Source organism: Lissotriton vulgaris, chromosome 2_1, assembly GCF_964263255.1.
Source record: "Lissotriton vulgaris chromosome 2_1, aLisVul1.2, whole genome shotgun sequence".
NCBI classification, from domain to species: Eukaryota; Metazoa; Chordata; class Amphibia; order Caudata; family Salamandridae; genus Lissotriton; species Lissotriton vulgaris.
This window is the reverse complement of record NC_141687.1, coordinates 1897779688-1897802064: the sequence shown is the minus strand read 5'-3', so window position 1 is coordinate 1897802064 and position 22377 is coordinate 1897779688. Positions and strand designations below refer to the sequence as shown.

Below are 22377 nucleotides of genomic sequence, written 5' to 3'. Positions count from 1 at the left end.
GGATTGCTTTTTATCAGACTATAATATTGACAGCGCTTAATGTCTGTCACTAGCGCCAAGATGCCTACTTTGGTATAAGCGCTTTACAAAATCATGAACATTTTATGAACACTGCGACCTCAATGGATGTGTGCTTTAATTTACAAGACACATCATTGATGCTTGTTCTGTTTCCTTCTTAGTCCTCTTCCTTCCTCTAATGCACTAAAAGCACACCCGTCCCGGAGCCTTAGTAACGACCCTGACAGTGGACCTACCCAGAGGACAATGATTGCTCTTAGTTCAAGGTCAGCTCAGACCCTCAGCAGAACATTGCTACAACTCCAGCAAAATGCATTACACATTAAGGATCACAGCATAGCTAGGGACAAAGAGAAATGTTTAAACTTGTAAACCTGTGCAGCAAATGAATGATCAAGCGCCACAATAATAGTCATTTACCCGAGTTGTTTTGCAGTTTAACAGTAGCTGGGGGCCACAAGGCATGGTCGCCTCGCAGTCTATTTTGGGGACTTCACAGCGACGTGGAAAGGTGCTTAGAGAGCTATTTCCACATCTCTACATGTGGAGACTATGACAGGGCATTTTCTGTTTAATGATACCCTTCGCCCCCTTCCTACCCCTGCTCAAGTTCCGTGTGATTCGCTGCTATTGAGATTTTGCGGTTCCAGATAATAGTTTTGTCAATGTGGAATGACTTTTTTGCCTCATTGAATAGTTGTTATACATATGAATGTTATTCGTCAAGATTGCATTTGCTCACTGACCAAAAAACCGTGTTCAGAACACAAAATTACAGGGTGGAATCGTTTTTGTCATATACCACTTTGCATTTTGAGTAGGGCCTTCGCGATTTTTTCTGTGCATTCGCTGCTGACTTGGAAAGGTACCGTGTAGTTTACATACACATGTAAGGGCCGTCAGAGTAAATGTACTTTTTATTATGCCTGACTTAAATCAGACTTTTAGATTCGCATTTTAGGTTTGATAGAGCTATCGCTGCAGAAGATATTGTTCTTAAACGAATGTACGCACCATCTAGCATTGGCATTTATTGGGTGCGGACAAATATATCCGTTTCCGAGAGAAAGACTTATAGGGACATTTGACATGTTTTCTTTTATTCTTTCAGGCAAAAGCGACCCTTTCTGCGTCTTGGAGGTGGGCAATGACAGACTACAGACGCATACGGTTTACAAAAACCTCAACCCGGAGTGGAACAAAGTTTTCACTTTGTAAGTGAACAGAATTTTTAACCACTTGCTATAAACACTCCTCCAGGATGTTGTTGCCGTTTCTTAAGTATTCGCAGAGCAACCCACCTGTATATCTGATTGTCGGAGAACGATGGAAGGACATAGGCATTGTGTGCTGTATGTGCTCAAAACGATTGGTGAAAGACTCGTCTCTAAACAATTGAATTGTTTTATTGCATTCACCACGAAACTCATACACTTTGATACATATCTCACGGTGAAGCTTTCCAAGTATTTATTTAAATGAGCATTAGGATTGTGCAATATATATATATACTCTATGTGTTTCCTGATGTGCCATTGGACGACAAAATAAAGTGATGTCGAAAAGTTCCTTTAAGTGTTTTCTTTTGCATAGATATTTAGTAGCATTGAGCTGCAACAAAGGGAACTTAATTCTAGGAAATTTTTTGGTAATGTTATTGCATCATAAAAAATGGAAAAGTGGGCGTTTACCGGTTGTTTAGCGTGCTGTTAAGGAATCAGTTGAGACAGTGTGCATAGAGTGTTTTCTTTTCTCATTTCATGGTTCCACTAGACCTTTTCATTGAATTATGTCTCAACCTATCTATTAATATTTTGTTTGCGGTACTTTGAAGAAATTCTTTCCAGAAGTCCATCAGCTATGTCCTGTGGTTTATAAATAGAGTGATTGACGATATGCTTTGTAGGAGAGGGGAGAAGTAGGTTGCAGGAGGTTGGATAGAGAGCACTGCATCAGAGACCATATATTCTGCAAGGAAATTGCTGCTTTAGAGGATATTCTGCTTGGATGAGCTACAAAGACCTGTCATAACAGATGTGCTTTTAGGTCTTTTCTGGATTGCAAAGAAAGTGTTCTATAAGGCTGATCAATATGGGAAGTGAGTGTCACTGTGGAGTAGCCTTGAACACTCAGTTTTGCCTCGTAAATCTACTCTTCCATCATACATCTTTTGCCCTCCTGCATCGTCAGCACATTGGAAAATGAGGAGTGCGTACAACCATAGAGAGCTTTCCACAGAAGGTACACATCCTTGGTTTTGACCCTTTATTTGGTGGGATAGCCAAGCCACTGAAGTGACTTCTTGCAGGAGAGCCGTTGTCGGTGCTCATTGGCCCAATAATGGTGCTGGTTGTCTTCTTGTTGAGCTTAGTGGCTCTTGCCATAGCTTTAGAGTTTTTTGGTAGAATGGCCATTAGAAAATCACATATAATAGGGATAAACATGGTTGGATATCGCAGTAGCCTGGCAATGTTTTCATATAGGTAGTCACTTCAGGCACTTTGCATTAACAAACATTGACACTTAATGCATATGTAAATCACCATTAGCAGCAGAGGCAAAGTGTAATAAACATCTCCCAAAATACAGACCCGAGCAGTCTGTGGACCTTGGAGTAGAGGTAATGCCACATACTGTCACAGATGAACAATGTGTGTAATAGGAAATCATAGAGAAATATTCCCTCAGTCAACATTCATGTGACATTACTACAATCCAGTGCCTAATTTCAGTTTAACCTGCATTTGATGGGATCTGCCTGTGAGAAAAAGAGAGATGGAGGATTCCCAGCCATGGCCGTAGGAGCCCTATCACTTGCTCGTCCAGAGCATTAACCACTTCAGTATAAGCAAGTGGGACCCAGAAGTAATTTTACTGTTTGTGAGTTTTGCCAGATACACCTTCAAAATTCAGGGTTCCTCTGCTTGACAAATGAAATATTAATTTCTAATTCGTGCCATTCCCCACATAAGGTGTGAAGTTCTTGTTTTCTGAAGCAGTGTTACATTACCAGAAGTGATCATGAAATGTGATAACGTTTACAGTAAACCTTTACTGAAACACCTATTGGAGTAGGGAGGCTGCTGAGAATGACCGCCATACCTCAATCTGGGAATCTCGAGTTGGCTTGCTTAAATATTGAAAAAGAAGATGCCTTGTCTCTTTTTTATTTTTTAGACATACATACTGCTCATTCACAGCAGATTTTTCTTAGACATTCATACGATAATACCCATCAACTTGCCGGGTAAATATTGTTTAGCTCCTTGTAAGGGGTGTGATGGAAGATCTGGGAATACATTTGTTTCGATTTAATTTTTGATCTTAATTAAGTGAGAGTTTTATACACAGAGGGAATGCTGATTAATTAGTTGAATACTTTGAGGAAAAGACTGTGAATGTGTTTGTATTACAGCATACGTTGTGCTTCAATTCTAGCCCTATTAAGGACATCCATGATGTGCTGGAAGTGACAGTCTTTGATGACGATGCAGATAGACCACCTGACTTTCTTGGGAAAGTTACCATCCCTTTGCTGTCGGTAAGTGAATAGATTGCTTCCTCTGGTTTGCAGTGTTCGTTTTATGCAGCTGCTGAGCAGCAGCACTAGCCCCAGTCTTTGGCTAGAAATCTCGTTCTGCTGTTTACTCCCTTAGTTACAGTGCCAAAGTCTTCCTTTTTGTTTATATGTTTCTTTAATACTTACCCATTCAGCAGTAAACGTCCTGTCTAAATAGAAATGCTGATTATAACAAATAAATCCTTTAATAATACAATGCAAAGTTTGGATTATTGTTGTTTCTCTGTAAAGTGCTCACCGCTGCCAGGGCATGCTTTACACTAAAAAAATTGAAAGTGGAAAAGTAGTTTTCTATGTGAGAAATATTTCCTGAACTGCAGTGATAATGCTGGTGCTTATGTACCAGTTGTTCCCTATATTGTTTCACTGGGTCAATGTTTCTGTGTCCCTCCATCAATGCTCCATTTTCTATGGCTCACTGAATCAGTGTTGTTTCCCAGTCAGGTGGCATCTATCACTCTGCCATGTTTTTAAAAAAAATTCTAGACTACCCATCCTGTTACTCTTGACTATTATTTCACTGGGCCTTGGTTATTGTTTCTTTTTGGCAAATGTTACTGTTTCTCCGGTGACACTATCTACTGAATAGACTATTAGATAACTTACAGATATATAACAAGGGTAATTACCTTAAAGTACAACTCAACAAAACGAATATATTAATCTTTGGTAAAATAGATGTAAGAAAAATTATGATCAGCGAACAGTGAGATTACCCATGTGCCGTATATTACTATTTATATTTCAAAATCCTTAGCATGGAAATTACATCCTGAACATCTTAAGAAAAAAGTAGCAGAAGTAACTAATGAACTAAATTACTTTAATAGGAAATATGGTGGTCTGACAGCTGGTTCACGCTTGACTGCTGTAGCAGTGTAAGTAAGAAGCTACTTAAAAGCCACTTTAATGTGCGCCTTCCCACCTTAAAAGGGCCAGTTAAAATAATAAGTAAATATATTAGACTAACACTTTTCATTTCTTATTGACCCTGAGGCGAGCACTGATTCATTTCTTATTGACCCCAAAGCGGGTACTACTTGGATTACAGGTACGACGGTACTTCTGTGGGCAGACTGTCAAATCAGTTGTGTCTATATACTATTATCTTCCAGCACAACACCCCCTTGCAATTTGATGAATGGTTCTTCCAGGAATTAAAGTAATGTCATAAAGTACTATCATTTAGAGTCACTTCTTAATGAATATAATTTGCATGATATCTGGGAGGATTTTACAATGATAAATAAGGTTAAAAAAAGGATCGATAAATATATATCGGATAAAGTACCCCCTGCCTGCATTGTAAGTCTACTGCCAGTCACTGAGGAGTTCCATGCCCATATATAGGAACGATGCTGAAGGGCAAGTTCCTTCATAAGGTCAGGGCGCAACTTATTTTAGTTTATCAACAACATCATTTTTTTGACAGGTAACTAGAATTGTCCCGATTTGACTTTAGTAAGAAAATTAGAGACTACCTTTTATACATGGATTGCAGGATCCCATATATCATACTGATGCTCAGTCGTGCTTAAAGTGCTGTAAAGATCTGACCTCATGTTATGAACAATTATCTGTACAAAATACTTACAAACTCCTTTGTCCCCGAAGGTTAGGTATGGGTTCATGAGGTATTTTTTGAGGCAGCTCCACCTAGTGGGGTAACATCAGTATGGGTGCAACCAATGGGAAGTGGAATAAGTTATACAAAATATGCAGCCTGATTCTAAAAGAGTGGCCCATATTTTCTGTGTTGGTCCAGGGTTAGTCCATATGAGAAGAAGAGAGGTCCTAAAAGCACTATTAGATAATAAGATTAAACCTCTTTCAGTGGCTGTAAAATGTCATGATTTAACGAGTAGTAATCAGCAACATGCTAGTCCAGTGATTTTCTTAGAAATCACTGTTAATACATCACAAAATCATGCAGTCTTCATTCCTGCCTCTCTGCTGTGACTTCTCCTATTGATCTGAGTGGGCAAATGTGTCCGTTATGATTGCTAACATCATTTCAAAATGCCATTGTTTACTTTCTCCTTTGGTGGTTAACATATTTTTTAGTTTCTGGATAAGATAACTTTATGATGCTATTGATAGTTTTATTATAACTTGGTTGGGTGTTAGCTTGAATATATATTTTTTATTGTATTGAATTAATAAGGTATGATGTTTTTATTGTAATTTTTTATGGGGCTTACTGCTTACTAATGTTGTTTTTTGTTGTACCTAAACAAATGCAATTAAGATGAACTGTTTTCGAAAGCTCACTTTATTTGGTTCAGAGTACAACACAGTCTCCTTAAGTGGTTGTATGCAAAAGTTTACAGAAAGGAAAGACTGACCGCTTTATATATATTATGTGCGAAAAATAAGAAAAAACACTCAGTTGTGATGTCAGAATAGAAGAAAGATGGCATAGTTAATCTTGTGGTGGTGGGAGGAGGAAGGGGGAGTAGTTAAAGAGGGAGCCTTTGTAAGGCGAGGGAACTTGAAACATTTTTGAAAATAAACTCTTATTGGTCCCTCAGAAGGATGGTGAAAGTGCATTCCTACTCACTCCTGTCGCATTCCAATGTTGTTTGCCCATCTTCTGGGTCTAAGGCAGTGTTACTCAGAGCAAAGGAGCTGAAGCATTAGGTGGGCTTAGCCGCGTGGCTGTTTCTAGAGGTGTAGCAAGAACTGCATGTTCTGAATTATCATTGTCTGTAAATACACCTGCATTAGAGCTCTTGGGCTTAACTTCTCGCCCATCTCATCCTCCTGTCCTGTCCCTACTAAGACCTCTGTCACTTTATGGTCAAAGTAGCTGGTACACCCCCTTCTTTATCCTGATTCACTGATGCCTGAGGGAGCTTCCTTGTTATCAGCCGCTTTCCACCTGCAGGTCATGGCACCTACATGGAAATGGAAAATGAGCGCAAACATTAATAGAGTAGCTTGGTAAGTTACTGCAGCTGCTGCCATCTTAGGTGTTGTACTTGGAAAGAAGAGGAAAGGATCAAACTGCCCAAATGACTTGCAGAAAGTACTCTATGCCCACACAGCTTTTTGGTGGGTCAATGCATCTTCCACAACAGTCTGTGTACAGCATACAGATAACAGATTGAAATGACTAGTATTCGCTGTTTTGATTATTGGGAGTAATATAGATCTCAATTCTAGACTCTTCCCTTGTCAAGGAGATGGAAGTCATGTACCATGGTTGCAGACATTCTCTCAGTAGGGCACAGGCAAACTGATCCATTTTATTTCATTTTTTGCTGTAATTATTTAGCACTAACACGACCTGAAGATATTGGAGTGCTTTACACGACCACCAGTTGCATTGCACAAGGACAAATTCATTTTTGTAGGCACGGGGAAATTAAGTGATTTGCCTGTCATAACATGATGTTGAGCCACGGCTCAAACCTGGTTCCTCAGTTTCAAAGTCCTAGCTCTGGCACTAATGCTACATCTCCTTTTCATCTGCTCCCTGCCAGCACAACTGGCTCCAGCAATATTAAATACCTTAATGAACAACATACCCCAAACCATTGTGGTTTCAGATGTACATTTTGTAAAGAGAAACTGCATATTTGCCCAATCAACTGTAAATGTGAGAGACACTGAAAGAAGGGGACTTTTCTGACGCACCTCGATACTAGGAAAAATCATCAGGTTGCACTACGTACATTACTTCATGTTCCAGTGTTTATCACAAGAACTGTGTTTGTTTACAGTGAATGGTATGTGTTTGTCTTGTTTTGGGCTGAGGTGATGGGGAGGTCCGTGTTGGAGGTTTATACAGATCTGTCTGCTTCAATTACTAATGTTCACTTTGCACTAAATATGCTGGAAGTATAGCTAGGTGTGAAAACTTTAAATCTATAATCATGTGTACTCGCAGTACACTAAATAACCAACTCCATTCCTGAAGGAGAAAACGATGCACAACATTGTTGTTTTGGCAAGGTGTTATTGGTGTACTGGCGACATTAGTGTCCCTCCCCTAGACTTTCTCTGCCCCAAAGGCGAAATTCTGCTGGGGAATGCAAAGTCAGGCCATCGATGAAAATACCAACGGTTTGCTTTTGGTTGTGGTCCAGCTGTCCAGCTAATATTGGAATTGTAGTACCTGCTAACTGAGGCATCAACAGACTACATTTGGGCAAATAGACCATGGGAATTGGTGAGGTCCTAGACTGTTTTGAGCTCGACCGTCCCTGAGCCAGATGGGCACCTCTGGGCCTTGATTGCCCGAAACTGTTACATGCGGATGCATGCCATCTTTGATCAGCATCCTCGCTAATGAAATGCTTGCACCATAACAGGCAACTTCCATGATTTAAAGACTTAACAAACAAGGGAATTAATACCTCGTACCAGCTACAGACCAACCAGTGGCTCTGCCTTAACCCCACCTGGCTGCGCCCAACTGGGCACCCGTTGAGGCGGTCACCCCCCCACGCCCTTCCCAGTTCTGATGAAGACCCACTCTGAGCCTTCAAGAGGGCTTACCCAGGGTTGAAACGTCGACAGTCCAATACTTTGGACCAGCACTAAGGACTCTGTGAGAAGACCAACGGATGAGGTCCTCAGAAGTTCCTGAAAATCCTATATTACTGGCCAATTTCCCCTCCTTGTCCCCCCTTTTAAACACCACTGTATATTTTGACACCTTCACAAAAATCACTGAGCTTCACCTTTCTTCACATTTGATCGCCATTATGTATGTTGTACAGCCTTCTCATATTTGAAATCAGGGTAATTATAAATGAAAATAATTTAGAAAAGTAAAACATGTTTTTACCCCAGATTGTTTGGATTTATATTCTCTTTTTTTTCCCTATATGAAATCACTTCAAAATGTATATATTCTTTCTTCCTCGATGAAAATGCTTTGAAATGTATATATTGTTTAGGATTCAGTGCAACATAAAGAAATAGTACACAAGCGACAGAACCATTTGTATACTTTATACTTGCGCCCAGGTTCTGAGGGATACTGGGTCACCCCATTGTGAATTACTGACCTTTCTAAATGATGCAGCTGGTTTTTGAAGATAATGCGGGCCCGCAAAGTTAGACAATGGAGTTCTATCAAGATGGGCATAATATGATCATATGTCTCCAGGCCCTGGATGAGACCTGCTGCAGAGTGTAGAATGCAGATATGGGGTACCCTGTGTAGAGTCTGGTCGGCCGTGGAGAAGGGAATTACCACCATCCAGAAGCAAGAGTACGAGGGCTTGAACAGCAGTTCTGAACTCCCTTTCTGGATGAAATGGTTTGACTTTTTTTTAGAAGAGAGAGTTGGTACCAGGCTGCCTTTGTTTTTTGGAAATGTATTCCTTGAGGGTGTGGTTGGTGTCCACGGTGAATCCAAGGGACACTTGGTGAGAGCTGGGATTCAAAAGCCATCAGTATTCAAATCATTGAGCAAGGTTTGCACTTTATCTTGTTTGTTTATTCTTGGCAAATAATAGGAATACTGTCTTGGTTGAGTTTAGCTTCAGGTAGCACTGGACATCAAGGCCTGGAAGATGTGCACGCAGTGTTTGTGGTGTGTTGAAGTTGTGGTGCATGTCTTGGCCTCTTTCAGTGACTTCAGAAAGTACACTTTAACCGAAAATGTAAAAGCTTGGAAGTAATACATTTGTAGACCAAATTACAGTACAACATACATTCTCTTGGTTAGCTGTTCTGAAGGTGTTCAGAAATTGAATTATACACATATTGAAGTAATAAAATGGCTACCACAAATAATAGCCCAAAACGTTGAGCTGATTTCAAGAGCCTTGTAAAATTTTCTTTCACGGTTATTTGGATTTCTATATAAAAGAGACCTTTAATTGTAGTGTTGTTTCTTACCCTCCACCCTTTGTCCCTGTTTTTATTGGTTCTGGTCTGGTTGCACACAGTGTGGGCTGCCGACCGAGTTGATTTACAACTAGAAACTGAATTGAAGTAAACTTCAAGCAAAGAATCCTGGGTGATAACAAGAAACATGGCAACGCTCCCAACGTTACTGACTTGCGTGCTGTTTTTGATCTTGTTTTAATTCCTCCCAAAATCCTCATTTCCCAAATGCTACTGAAAGAGAGGCCTACACAGCTGTGCTGCTACAGAAGCCCTGACTGCCAAATTTACTGTGGGATCAGCCTGCTGCCTGTGTGGGCTCACAGCGAGAGGAAGTTAAATTGGGAGTTTTCCTCGAGTCTGTAAGCCTTTCCCAAGCATCTTTGAAGAGACCAGGAACAAGGGTGTTGGTACAAGCAGATGCACTTAATTTACTATTCATTTCCATTCCCAGGTCTTGTGTTTAGACAGGTTTTACGTGCCATTTTGATGAAAGGAACATGAACTTATTAGGTCACTTTCGGTGAAATAAATAGAGTTTAGTGGCCCTTTAAGACCTTATGAATCGTGTTTGCATGTTGTACATTTTGATTGGAAGCATTCATCTCCCTACAATTTTGTATTTATTTAATTTTGTTCAGAGCCATTGGTGAGTGCTTTTTTATACTGTGACGTTTTTACTGTTTGTTTTCAGCAGAGTTCATTGCTGTTTGATTTCCTCACCTTCTACCCCCTTTTTTCCAATAAAGTGTAGCCAGTAGATGTATCTGAGGTCCTGTGATCATCAGGGTCAGGTGGAGTAGGAGAGGGAAGGACTTGACCAAACAGCAATGGCTTGCATTTTTTTCTGGATGAGCCCAAGGCATGGAGTCACTCACAAACGCACCGACACAGCACACACCTTGTGTGTGTATATGTAAGCAGGGAGATAATCTGTGTGCAAGACACAGCCTCTTGGCCTAGAAATGCAGCCGAAAAATGAAGATTCCCTTGGAAAAGGGTTAAGCAGAGATTTCATACCAACCTTACAATGTCATACGTACAAACAACAGAAACAAGTAATTAATTAAAAAATTCATTTATTTTTGAAAAACTTAAATACACAATTGAGAATTCAACTGATCTAGATCCCTAATCTAAAACACATTTAAAATAATACAAACAATTTTGACCTGCACAATTGAAAAGACAGAACAAGTACAACATTAATTTGTTGAATACAATTGTATATTCTGGCTCTGTTATAGACACACCGGTATTGTATTGCTATTGCATCAGCATATCAATTTTGGTGTTGGAGGCTTGAATTATACCAATATATGCGTCAACGCGTTTCGGTGGGTTCACTTGGTCATTACCACCTTTATCAAGACCAAAAATTTGCTGTCACAAGCAGGGGTTAAATGCCATTGCCCCTAAGAAAATGATGGGAATTATTTCTCTTGATAGAGAATCAGTTTTGGTTCCACGTTGGTTTCTAGTTAAGATTTCGTATTTCTATTATTGCCTGTTGCCTGGTCTGTTTAACTTTGTGCAGCTTATTATTTATGCCCCTTGTGGTAAATGGTCCAATTGAATTGGGAAAAAAACTTGTTTTGTTCATCGGTCTCTAGGCCATACCAGTCATCAGCGTTTTCCTTGTAATCACTGTTTCTGGCAATGGTAAAGTCAGTACTGTGGTTAATATCCAGTGCATTTTCCTTAAGTTTTTCTTTATGGAAACACAAGGAGCTGATCCTGATTGATAGTGTGAAGGTCCACTGTCAGTAATATTTCTTTAATGGCCTGTTGCGAAGAGTACCGGGTGGATGTAGTATTGATCCGCTGTCTACGGGGTTCTGCGTTGTATAGATGTGTAGAAATGCAGCCACAATCACGTTGTGTACCCAAATATAAAAAATAACCCCTTACTACACTCACACACTTCACGTAAAGTCAAATAATGCATCTGGATCATATCCAATCTATCCATTTGTGTGTACCTATGTATGGAAAGGGTCTCACATGCACACAGGTGCGAACCAATACACACCCTAAAAACTCACATAAATGCTCCTTCATGGGGTTAATGGCATACATCCTTACACACAAATCACACACAGGTGCTATTGTGGCAGAAAAGAAGAGCATTCGCTTCGCCAAGTGAAGAACGGATTACTTTTTTTAAAATCACATACTCGTGACTTCCTCAGACAGAAATGACCACAAACACATCTCCTCATCTTCAGAAACTGAAAAATAAATTGCCAAGACGCAGGTCTGCCTACCTATACCAAAATCCACACTCTAAATATGCTCAAAGAGACAAATGCCTTAACGAAAAACGTCACAAGATATAACTATTAATCGGCACAGTTTGGCATGCTGATGCGCACCAATTCAGAGGTCTGCACATTACTCCGCACTAAGATTTGGGCACACAAGCCCACAAATATAGAGCACCTATTTGCATTTAACTGTAAGAGCATAGAAAAACATACACACTTTTTTTTGTATTCTTTATTCACATTTTTAATGAACAACCATGAACAACCGAGAAACGCACTGGCCAAGTGGGTGATACATTTACATTAATGTCCATTCAAATTTAATTTCAATTCACCACTCACTGGGCATAATGTACGAAAAAATCTCATTCTCCCAGAGTCTCCACCTTTCCCAATCTCTACCCATCACCCCTGCCTCTCCTCCCCCTCACCCCCCTCACCTCCATTGCTGGTTTCACAAGGTCTGCCGCATGAGGTCTCTGTCATCCTATTAATCATCTCTCACCAAGTTAATAAGACTTCCTCCGCCTCCTAAGCCAAATTTGAACACACTTGAAGGTCCATCAGATTAAAAGATAAACTGATGCAGATAGATTCATCAATGTAACTCACATATTTTGCTATTGTTCAGTACAAAACATGATTTAGTCTTAGCGAATGGGAGAGACACCAAGTCTGCATGACACCCCTGAAGCCCTTTTATGTACCAGAAGGAAGGAAAATTTGCATATCTCATTGCCTTCTCTGTAATTATATTTCCATGGGAGACATGCAAAATAGAATTCTATATGTACATATTTTATATAAATATATATATTATATATAATATATATATCGAAGCACACGATTTTCACCCACCGCCACACCTTTCGTCTCAGGTGCCACTCCCGCGGTGGTGAGCCGCAATACGTTAGAATACACCTGCCATTTGCGATTGTGCAGGCTCCCGGGTCCAGGATTAAAGAATTTGTTTATTGGCCAGTCATCCGCACTGGCAGACACGTTTCGGCACATCGCCTTCCTCAGTGTAAGTGTAAATCAAATATTTTTCACATTTTGAATCATTTGATTGTACGTGAATGTGCAATACATTTCATGAAAACAAAAGAAGGCACAACAAGTCTGAGAATACTCCGTAAAAATTGCAGCCATATTGCAGTGAAGTAACAAATACTAACATACGGTTTTCTGATATATAAATGTATCACTTGCAAATCATGGTGTACAAATATACATTAAAGTTGCTGATTGAATAGATCACATGAGCGAAAAAAGGGAGGAAGAAAAACAGTAGATGAAGAAATGAAATGCAAGGAAGAATAATACTCAATTCTTATACCATGGATAGTCATCCTTCGGCTATTGTTACATACGCAGGACATCTCCTATATATTGGTTAATACCAAATAGCCAAGCCTCTGGCACACATTGCCATTGGTCACCCCTAACATAGCTTGAGTTCATCTATCAATTTTCTACAATCAAGCCCTGAATGGGCAATCAGTCTACACATCAATGCCCTCTGATTGTCCCAGTGGGCAAACATTTGCTGCTAGCAGAATGAACAGCCTCTAAAAAAACTAATTATTTTAATTAAATAAAATTAGAAAATAAACTCTAATCGAGGGACCAACAAGATAAATTCACCTATTATACATCATGTTGTCAACTCATTTCATATCGCCTTCCACTGTCTTGCTTGAATATTGTAGTTCCTATGTTGCGTTTTCGAGGTATTTAGTACAATCAAATCTCATATGGTCGCAAGGGGAGAAGAGGAAAATGGCAGGAGCACTGGAAGAAAAGACTATTATCAATTTGTGTGAGTGTTGAATTCTAATGAGATACAGGTACTGAAGTTAGGCCTGGCATTTTGTCCCACCACTGAGTTCAACTACAGGCAGACTTGCATTGAATTGTTTAAATTTGTGAGAAACTTAAAGTTGCAAAAAGTACATCTTCGACATCCCAGAACTAAAACTCCATGTAGGACAATGGCTACTGAAGACATGGACATTCTAACTGGTAATGATTTGGACGAGCTGTTGACACTGCTGGAACTGGAAGAATCCAACATGTTTGAGACTGGAGATAATATTACTGCCTTCTAGGCTAGAACTGGTATTGCACAACAGAGTGGGAAGAGTGACTTAAAATTTTAATCAGAACTTGTGCCTCAAAACCCCTTTGATACCATTGATGTGTTCAACGAAGCAACTATATGAGATTTAATTGCACTGATTAACTCGAAAAAGCAACATAGGAACTACAACATTCCAGTGAGACAGTGGAAGGCGAAACAAGATCTGAAGAGGGATGATCCCCTTGTTATCAAACCTTGTTCTGTTTAGGAAAGACCAATATTACAAGTAGTCATTAAGACAACTGAAGGATGACAACAGCTACTTAACAATGAATTAACTTATTAGGATAAATGTGTGGACAGTTTTCATAAACATCTGCTAACCTGGAGAAACCGCATGCTAGAACAGGATGAATATTTCTTTTATTTTGTGAACATCCTGTACTGCCTGCCTTTTATCATCTGCCACAAGTTCACAAGTACATGACTAATCCCCCAGGATGACCAATAGTGGCATCTCAAAACAGCCTATTGGAAAACACTTCTGTTTATATTGATTCATTTTTATCTCCCTTTGTGAAAGATCTTAGCTCTTATGTGAAGGACACACAGAACGTCCTTAGATTAATTGATGTTATCCAGTGGGAGGAGGAGATGTAACTAATCACACTTGACATAACATTCTTTATACCTGCATTGATCATGAAGAGTGTCTGGAAACAGTCAAGTGGTTTCTTAACAAAAGAGCGTTGAAATTTAGAGACCACAATATGATGTTGCTAGAAATTACGATATTTTGTTTAGAAAACAACATATTTACAATCGCTGGAGTACTGTACCAACAAAAGCATGGATCTGCACGGGCTCAGGGTTGAGAAATGCTACATGTTTAAAAACAAAATCGGTGTGGCCCCTCAGTATCTGCCGTCACTGGTCTGTCCTTACCTGCCTCCTCGTTGCCTTCGCTCCTCTACCCAAGGGAAATTCTCTGTGCCCAGAGTCAAACTATCCCGGAAGGGTGGTCGATCGTTTGCATACCTCGGTCCCTCCCTATAGAACTCCCTCCCTACTTTAATTCGAAATGAAGCAGTGTATGTCCAATTCTGCAAATCCTTAAAAACCTGGCTTTTTAATCAATAATCATTAAGCTGCCATCTATTTCTTGGTCTAGCCGGCGCCAGGAAACCCTTTTTGGGTACCTGTTGCGCCTTACAAATGTAATTAATAATAATAGTAATTGCGATGGGCATGTGCTTCGCCCTCAGCTACATGGATCTCTTTGTGGGCTGGTGGGAGAAGCACGTGGCCTGGGCAGATGAACTAGAAGAATGGGTTACCAATATGGTCCTATGGGCCTGTTATATAGACGATTTATTCATTATGTGGAAGGGCACGCGTGCAATGACTGACGCCTACATTAGTGTCCTAAATCAGAATACCTAAACTTGGTCTTCTCAAGGTACATCAGTAATACCAGTGTCTTCTATTTGGATTTGGAGGTATCTGTAGATGAGAATAAGCTTTCGACTATAATATATAGGAAGCCCACCACAGGGAATTCAATACTGCATGCAGGGATTCATCCCCCCGGGATTTTGATAAAAAATATCCCATACAGTGAACTCCTACCTATCAAGCATAACTGCACTACTGATTGAGATTACCAGACAGCGAAGGAAAGTACGCTTGAGAGACTTTGCAAAAGAGGTTACACCAAAGGTATTTTACTAGGGCATGTGAGAAAAGCTGACAGTTTGGAAAGATCTAGCCTCCTTGTTACCAAAACCTGCACCAAACCTATTAATAATGAAAGAGAGGGACCTGTAGAATGATTACGGACTTTAGCTCGAGCTCCCACAAACTAGAACAGATTTTTAAGAAAAATTGGAGAATCCTTACAACCGAGAACATCACTAGAGAAGTCATCACGTGTAATCCCCAAATCACATACAGACTAAGTACTTTGTTAAAGGACCAGTTAGTACATAGTCACTGTACGGCTGCAGGTATATTGGGAGCACCATTGTAGAACCGGCTTTTGGAGACCTTTCCCCCACTAGGAGAGTCAAAGCCAGGGGTGCAGGGCACACCTTAGAATCTACGGGTTCTCCTTGTTTAAGTCATACATTACCAAAGAGACCAGGACAACCAGCCGTGGAGGGAAGTAAGTTATTTATTAGCTCGAGCTAAGGACAGAGGTCCCAGAATGGTACAAAGACAATTCTACGGAGACTGCTGCTTCAATCCGCAGCACACACATACTTATAGCGCTAGCCACGCCCATTTACACAATACACAGTTCCACATTTTGCTTAGTTCCTAATTTGACAAGTTCTTCGTCAGTCTTGTGGTGTAATCGTGGCCAGGGGACATCTGTCTCTTATTGCACAATGTCCACAGCCTTGTGCTCCCTTGCTCAATGGTGTGGTCACAGGGTGCAGCCTTGTGCTTCCGTGATCGGATGGCGTTGTCACGTGGCAAAGCCTCATGCTTCCTTGACCAGATGGCGTGGTCATGGGGCACAGGAGTTTTGACAGGCTGAGTTACCAACAGTCGACAGGATGTAGCTGAGTCTTTGACACAACTGGGGTGGTGAGGCACACAGGCAGCCTCTCGGAATCGACTCAAGCACAAGGAGCGGGGAGGGTTGTGCAAGTTTCAACGGGGACGTGGGAAGCAGTTCTGCACCAAGTTGCAGAGAGCATGGCAACACAAAATGGAGTCGTGTGGGTTTTTAAAATGCAGTTCAACACCATACACCCAGCCCAAAAGAGGATCCTTGAACATATGCGGGCGATCGTGAATAAAGATCCGATCCGGTCGCCCCCATTTAAAATCAGTACACAGTAGCAGTTGTGACCTACTTAGGTTCTTCTGTAATACATCATCGTTCTTTAGCTCACTTCACCACCCCAGTTCAGACCCAGCCATATGTAAATCAGTCTTGACCCTGCGCCTCATGGGAACTGTCAAGACCGAACTGCCAAGCCAGGTCTTTCCTGGACCAGAAACCAGCATCCTGGGACCTGTTTCAGGGTAACACCTCTCTTCAGCCAGTCTAGCTTGAATTCAGTGGCAAAGTGAGCTAGGGGCCCAAGTTTGGGTGTACCCTGCCAACAATGGGCGAACAAAGCAAAACAAGGAGATAATGGACGGAGTGCTGAAACTTTTCAGACAATCGCCCCCAGTTACAGATCTGGGTTGACTCCATCATCGTTCTTTAGCTCACTTCGCCACCCAAGCCATATGCAAATCAGTTTTGACACTGTGCCTCATGAGAACAGTCCAGACTGCTCTGCCAAGCCAGGTCTTCCCAGGACTGGAAACAAGCATCCTGAGACCGGTTTTGGGGTAACACCCCTCATCAGCTGGATTAGCTGGAATCCAGTGTTAAAGTGAGTATGGGACCCATGTCTGGGCACACCCTGCTAACTTTAGCAGTTCAGGCTGAATTTTTCCCATGAGGCACAGGGTCAAGACTGATTTGCATATAACTGGAACTGAACTGAGGTGGCGAAGTGAGCTAAAGAACGATGATGGATTCAACCCAGATATGTGACTGAGGGTGGGTGTCTGAAAAGTTACAGCGCTCTGTCCATCATGTCCTTGTGTTTGCTTTGTTTATCCTTAGTTGGCAGGGTGTGCCCAGACATGGATCCCTTGCTTACTTTGCCACTGGATTTAAGCTAGTCTGGGTGATGAGGGATGTTACCTTGAAATCGGTCCCAGGATTGCTTGTTTCTGTTTCAGTTAAGACTTGGCTTAGTAGTTCGGGCTGGACTGTTCCCATAAGGCACAGGGTTAAGACTGATTTGCATATAGCTAGGTCTGAACTGAGGTGGCAAAGTCAGTTAAAGAACGATGATGGATTCAACCCAGATCTGTGACTGAGTGTGTGTGTCTGAAAAGTTTCAGCACTTCGTCCATCATCTCCTTGTGAATACTGTGTAGTGCCAGGATAGGCAAACTTCATACTCCAATCTACCAACCAGGAGGACTGAAAGCTTACTAGACTACCAAGGAAAAAAAAGAAATATGGTGAATGAATGCAATATTGGGTTGCTGGGTAAGTCAGTAACCAGGGAACCCTATCAAAACTGGACATTTATGAAATATAGAGGTCCAGGGGAATGCATGGTTGTGTGTCTTGTGTGGATCCCACCACATTTTCATAACCAGAATTCCATGCAAAAATCAAAGTATCGGTCATAAATACTGTTTTTCCATTTTTATGTGACAGAAAGGTCAGCATTTCTAGTCCGTTGCAGGAGTCCATGATGGGCTACTTTAGTTTCTCCTTGTTGCATCTCCTGTTGTAATTTGGTTCACTGCTGATAAGCCCAGTCACAAAAGTGGGGTACCATTTTTCGGGAAAAGTGTGGAAACTCATAATTGTAATATATTTGTTATTATCAATTGAATTTCGCTCCATTTTTGGCTTTCGGATTTAAGCCAATGTGCAAGAAACACGTTTTGCAAAATGTCTTCTGAATCTGTTATTATATGAAACCCAAAAATTGGAGATGTACCAATAACCACTATTCCTAAACTCATTATCTCATACAAATTTAAAAAATGCATAGGCTTCCTGTATACTCATTTTACATTTATTAGAATTTACCATATGAACTGATGCATATTTGGTTCATATTAACAAATTATTATAAGCTGCTGTTCAGTTGTTGGCTCTGTTTATCATGAGTTTTTAGTCTATTAAGGAACATTATATATCTCTATAATAGAAAATTCTGATGGAAAAGTGTGCTACTTTTGTAAATCCAATTTCGGGGCATACATTTACAGATGAAAATATCCCGTTTCAGTTTTTTGCTACCTAATTTCTTTTTTTTTTCTTTCAACATTTAGTTTCTTTGGGAAATCCATGAGTTATCTGCACAAATGACCCCTAGCTTAATTTCAATTTGTTCCTGCTTTTCAGAATTATATTGCTTTACTGGTTCACCCATGAGATTCACACCTGTTTCCACGCCAGACTGCAAGTGGGTAGAAGCCACAAAGAATAGGAAAACGCTACTAGAACGTACTAAAATGCAACAACTGTGATAATTGTTCTTTCACATCTCTGATTGTTCCTAAAAGCTGGTGAGAGGGTTATATTATCACAGAAAACCTTTTGTGGATAACATTTGAGGGGAAAAAAATAATATGCATTCTTGAACAATCTATGAATTTTCATGGATTGCATCAATCCATGAGAATCCACAAACCCTTTGTACATATAGAATCTCTAATACTGAGGGGAAAAGGGTACATATATGGCTGGATGTCTTTTGTGAAAAAGGTTATGATGGCTTAAGTGTGAAATGTCCAAGATAACACAAAATGGCTCTGCTGTTGGGAAGGGGTGCTGCCTCAACAGTTAATATGTTAAGAAAACCTTTGTGTGACTGTCTTTACTTTCTGATGACAAAGGCAGTTATTCTAACAACATGCTATTAACACAGCAAAGTAAAACGAATAAGCTTTTAACCCGTTCCGCGCTGCGCGAATTTTCGTGCTGTGCGGGCGTTTTATTGAGAGGGTGGAGTTCGGATGGCCCTCCGCTGTCCTCCGCACACGTCCACCGTGACATCGGACGGCCGGGGGCCGTCAAAAGCACACCAGGGGTTAAGGGCTGCTGGTGAATAGCAATATGTCTTTATGACAAGCTAGCGCATACAAGCAGCAACACCCTTCTTAAATAAAAAGTCATAAATCGGCAATTAAAATATTTTCATGTTATCAAAGTAAATACATTGATTAATGTTCACTAGTTCTTAGTCACAGGCTGCACATCCCTCACATCTCCAGTTTAATAAAATGTTTTCTTCATATACCATCACTACCAACTAACTGGAAATCAAATGGGACCATTCAGCTATCCATGTAGCCATAAGGAAGAGCCCACCCAGGCAATGTCCAATCTTGAAACAGGCATGAAAGCCAAAGAAGAAGAAATCTGATAAAAAAAAATACTCATTATCTGTACTGACTCTTATGGATTCTTTTCAAGACACAATCCCAGAAAGAAAAGCTGGGTGTAGCACCATCTGCAAAGGTGATTTCCAGAGACCAAGAACTCTTTCCCAGAAAACATTGAAATCTGCTTCACACGGCTCACTTTAGGGAGAGCATTAAATACTCACCTTTTTAGGTCTCGCGCCTAGCGATGCACTAATCTTAAGGCACTATCATGCCTCCACTACCGAACCTAAGTGCTGCTTGTTGTTTATTTTTTCTATTTCTTTCCTGACATGCCTCACATTCACTGCTATTCTTTCTGCCTGGTTTTTATGTGGAACCGGAAACCTTTGCCTTTCTCTGCACTAATCCACAACAAAGTGTGTACCCCGGAGCACCCATGGACGGCTGGGATAGAGTTGTCCTGTTGGCCTTGGCATGTTGCAGCACATGAGCAAGGGAGCTTTGTACATAGGGGATGGAGGCGGGGGCTCAAGACTTTGTGGATAAAAAGGGGTGGGTGTGTTTCACCATTGGCCCTGGGACTGGGGAGGAGGCCCTTGGGAATGATTATTGGGGTGCACCTTGAAGAGATGAGCCATCCTAGCTGCGCTCTCCAACCGTGGGCTGGAACAGTACTTACCGACTCCTAAACCCTGACAAGGAAGGGGTCTCTGGGCTCGGGTTTAAGAATCTGGCCTCTAGTAAGGTGACCGAAGTGAATGTCCCGGGGTAGGACAGGGCGGTATATACTGGCACGCAGGCTGCCACCACCAGGAAGGCGCTCCCTTTCCCATACACACACCAGTCAAGACAGGACAACTCTGTGCAAAGGCATAGTGTGTTGTAATGTCAGGGTAGTTCCCTTTATCAGACGTTAGACAAAAAGGGAACAACATTTTGAGGGAGTGTTTTAGAAATACTCCCCAGGGGCAAACCTTCCAGAGTCGTATTGGGTCTCATACTTAAATAACTTTTCTTCAACGTGTCAAAGTCCACACTGGGAGAGTTATTGATTGAGGAATCTACGCTGTCGGTGATTGACGCCCTTTATGAGCACATCCAAGGGCACATGAAACCGGACCAACAGACCCCCTCAGGCCGGCCTCTGGCTTTTGATCAGCTCTTTTAAGGCACATGCCCACAACAACCCCTTGCAGCTTTGGTTGCTTTTAATGTGTTACGTCATTTAGTGCACATCAAAACCCACAATGGAGCTCAATATATTCATATTGTATGTTGCTTTGCAGGTCACGTGCTGTAATTGCTGCGGGGCTGTCCCAGCCTTCCATTATTCTTAGGTCAATAAACACACTTAAGCTGGAAATAACCTAGCCTTTTTTTTAGGTTACCGAGAACCAGCTACAACATTGCAGTAAGTTCTGAATGAAAGAAAGCAACCTTTTCTTGCCAGTAGGTCCGTTCAAGCGGCCATGCTGCCACGGTATTTTCAGTGAGGGTACATTCTGCCCTCAGCCACGCCTTCTCTGGATGGCGTGTGGGAACCGGGCTATCGAGCTCAATTTGAGTTTACAACTCTTAAGTTAGTTGTAAGCTGCACACCTTGTTTCTGTTGCCAGTTGTGAAACGCACGCTGCATTCGCCTTTTTTTTAAAGTTTAGAAATGCATTTTTTATTTAAGTTTAAAAATGCTTAGCAGTTGGTTTCATTGGACTCGTATATTTTGCCAGAGTAACACTTCATGTCACAGGTTAAAAATGAGAGCAGTGTTGACATTTTATTATCGTTGGCTTCCTTGCATAGCCTGCCTCTCCGGCGGAAGGGGGTGCACTTCTCTGTCCTTCTTATCACGTGCCCAATAGCGGCTCAAGGCTCATGGCGGCCCTGGGCAGGGAGCGTAGGTAGGGGCCCCCGGAAGAGGAGGTCCGGGTGGGGCGCAGCCCCCCAGAGCTCAGGAAGGTGTTTTAATAAAACGTCCAGAAAAGGCGTTAGATGACCAGTACCTGCGGCTGCTCCTACCCTTCCAAACTTGTTTCAGAACGATAAAATTTAGGAGGAGAAGGGCATTGTGACACACGACATGAGGGAGTGGGTAGGGAAAAAAAAGAAGCCAATCAGGAACCAGGAGGAACGCAGGCTCAGAGGCCAGTGAAGGGGGGAGGGGTCAGGGTGTTTGGAAGTGGAACAGAGCCGGAGGCTACCAAATCCCTGCCAGTCGCCGCCACACAAATATGTATCCATCCTCAGAGGATTATTATATAAAGGATATATATTGGCATGGTGGCCACTGGGGTTTGGTGGCCCTGTGCAGGTGCACAGCTTGCACATGCCTAAGGCCGCCCCTGACGTGCCATCTCCGCAGCTTCCCAGAGCCGGTGCTAGTTAAATCTACTTTGTTGAAAGATACATTGTAATTTAGGAATGGCCTGTGCAGGTAAGAGTGGTGGGCAGGGTGTGGGGATTACGACAGAGAACACAAGGGAAAATTAAATAAATAAATAATTATTTTTCCCTCGTAATCGTCTGTCGAAATCCCCCCTCACCCCCCAACCCGGCCCCACCGCCACAGCCCTCTTACCTGCACGGGGCGCTCCTTTTGTCATTTAAACTAGATTATGTCACATTTTATGGTTTTGTGTAGTTGTTATAGTGGCACTTAT

At 41.5% G+C, this 22377-nt stretch overlaps 1 protein-coding gene across 2 annotated transcripts in view; it reads left to right on the top strand.

Annotated features, from left to right (window-relative positions):
- Positions 1-22377, top strand: part of MCTP2 (multiple C2 and transmembrane domain containing 2) — an 864328-nt gene that overhangs the window by 566512 nt on the left and 275439 nt on the right. For both annotated transcript variants that reach the window (XM_086958087.1, XM_086958088.1), the window contains 2 exons: positions 1133-1235; positions 3460-3562. In XM_086958087.1, the coding sequence (XP_086814213.1) occupies positions 1133-1235; positions 3460-3562 (206 nt within the window). The remainder of the gene's footprint in view (positions 1-1132; positions 1236-3459; positions 3563-22377) is intronic.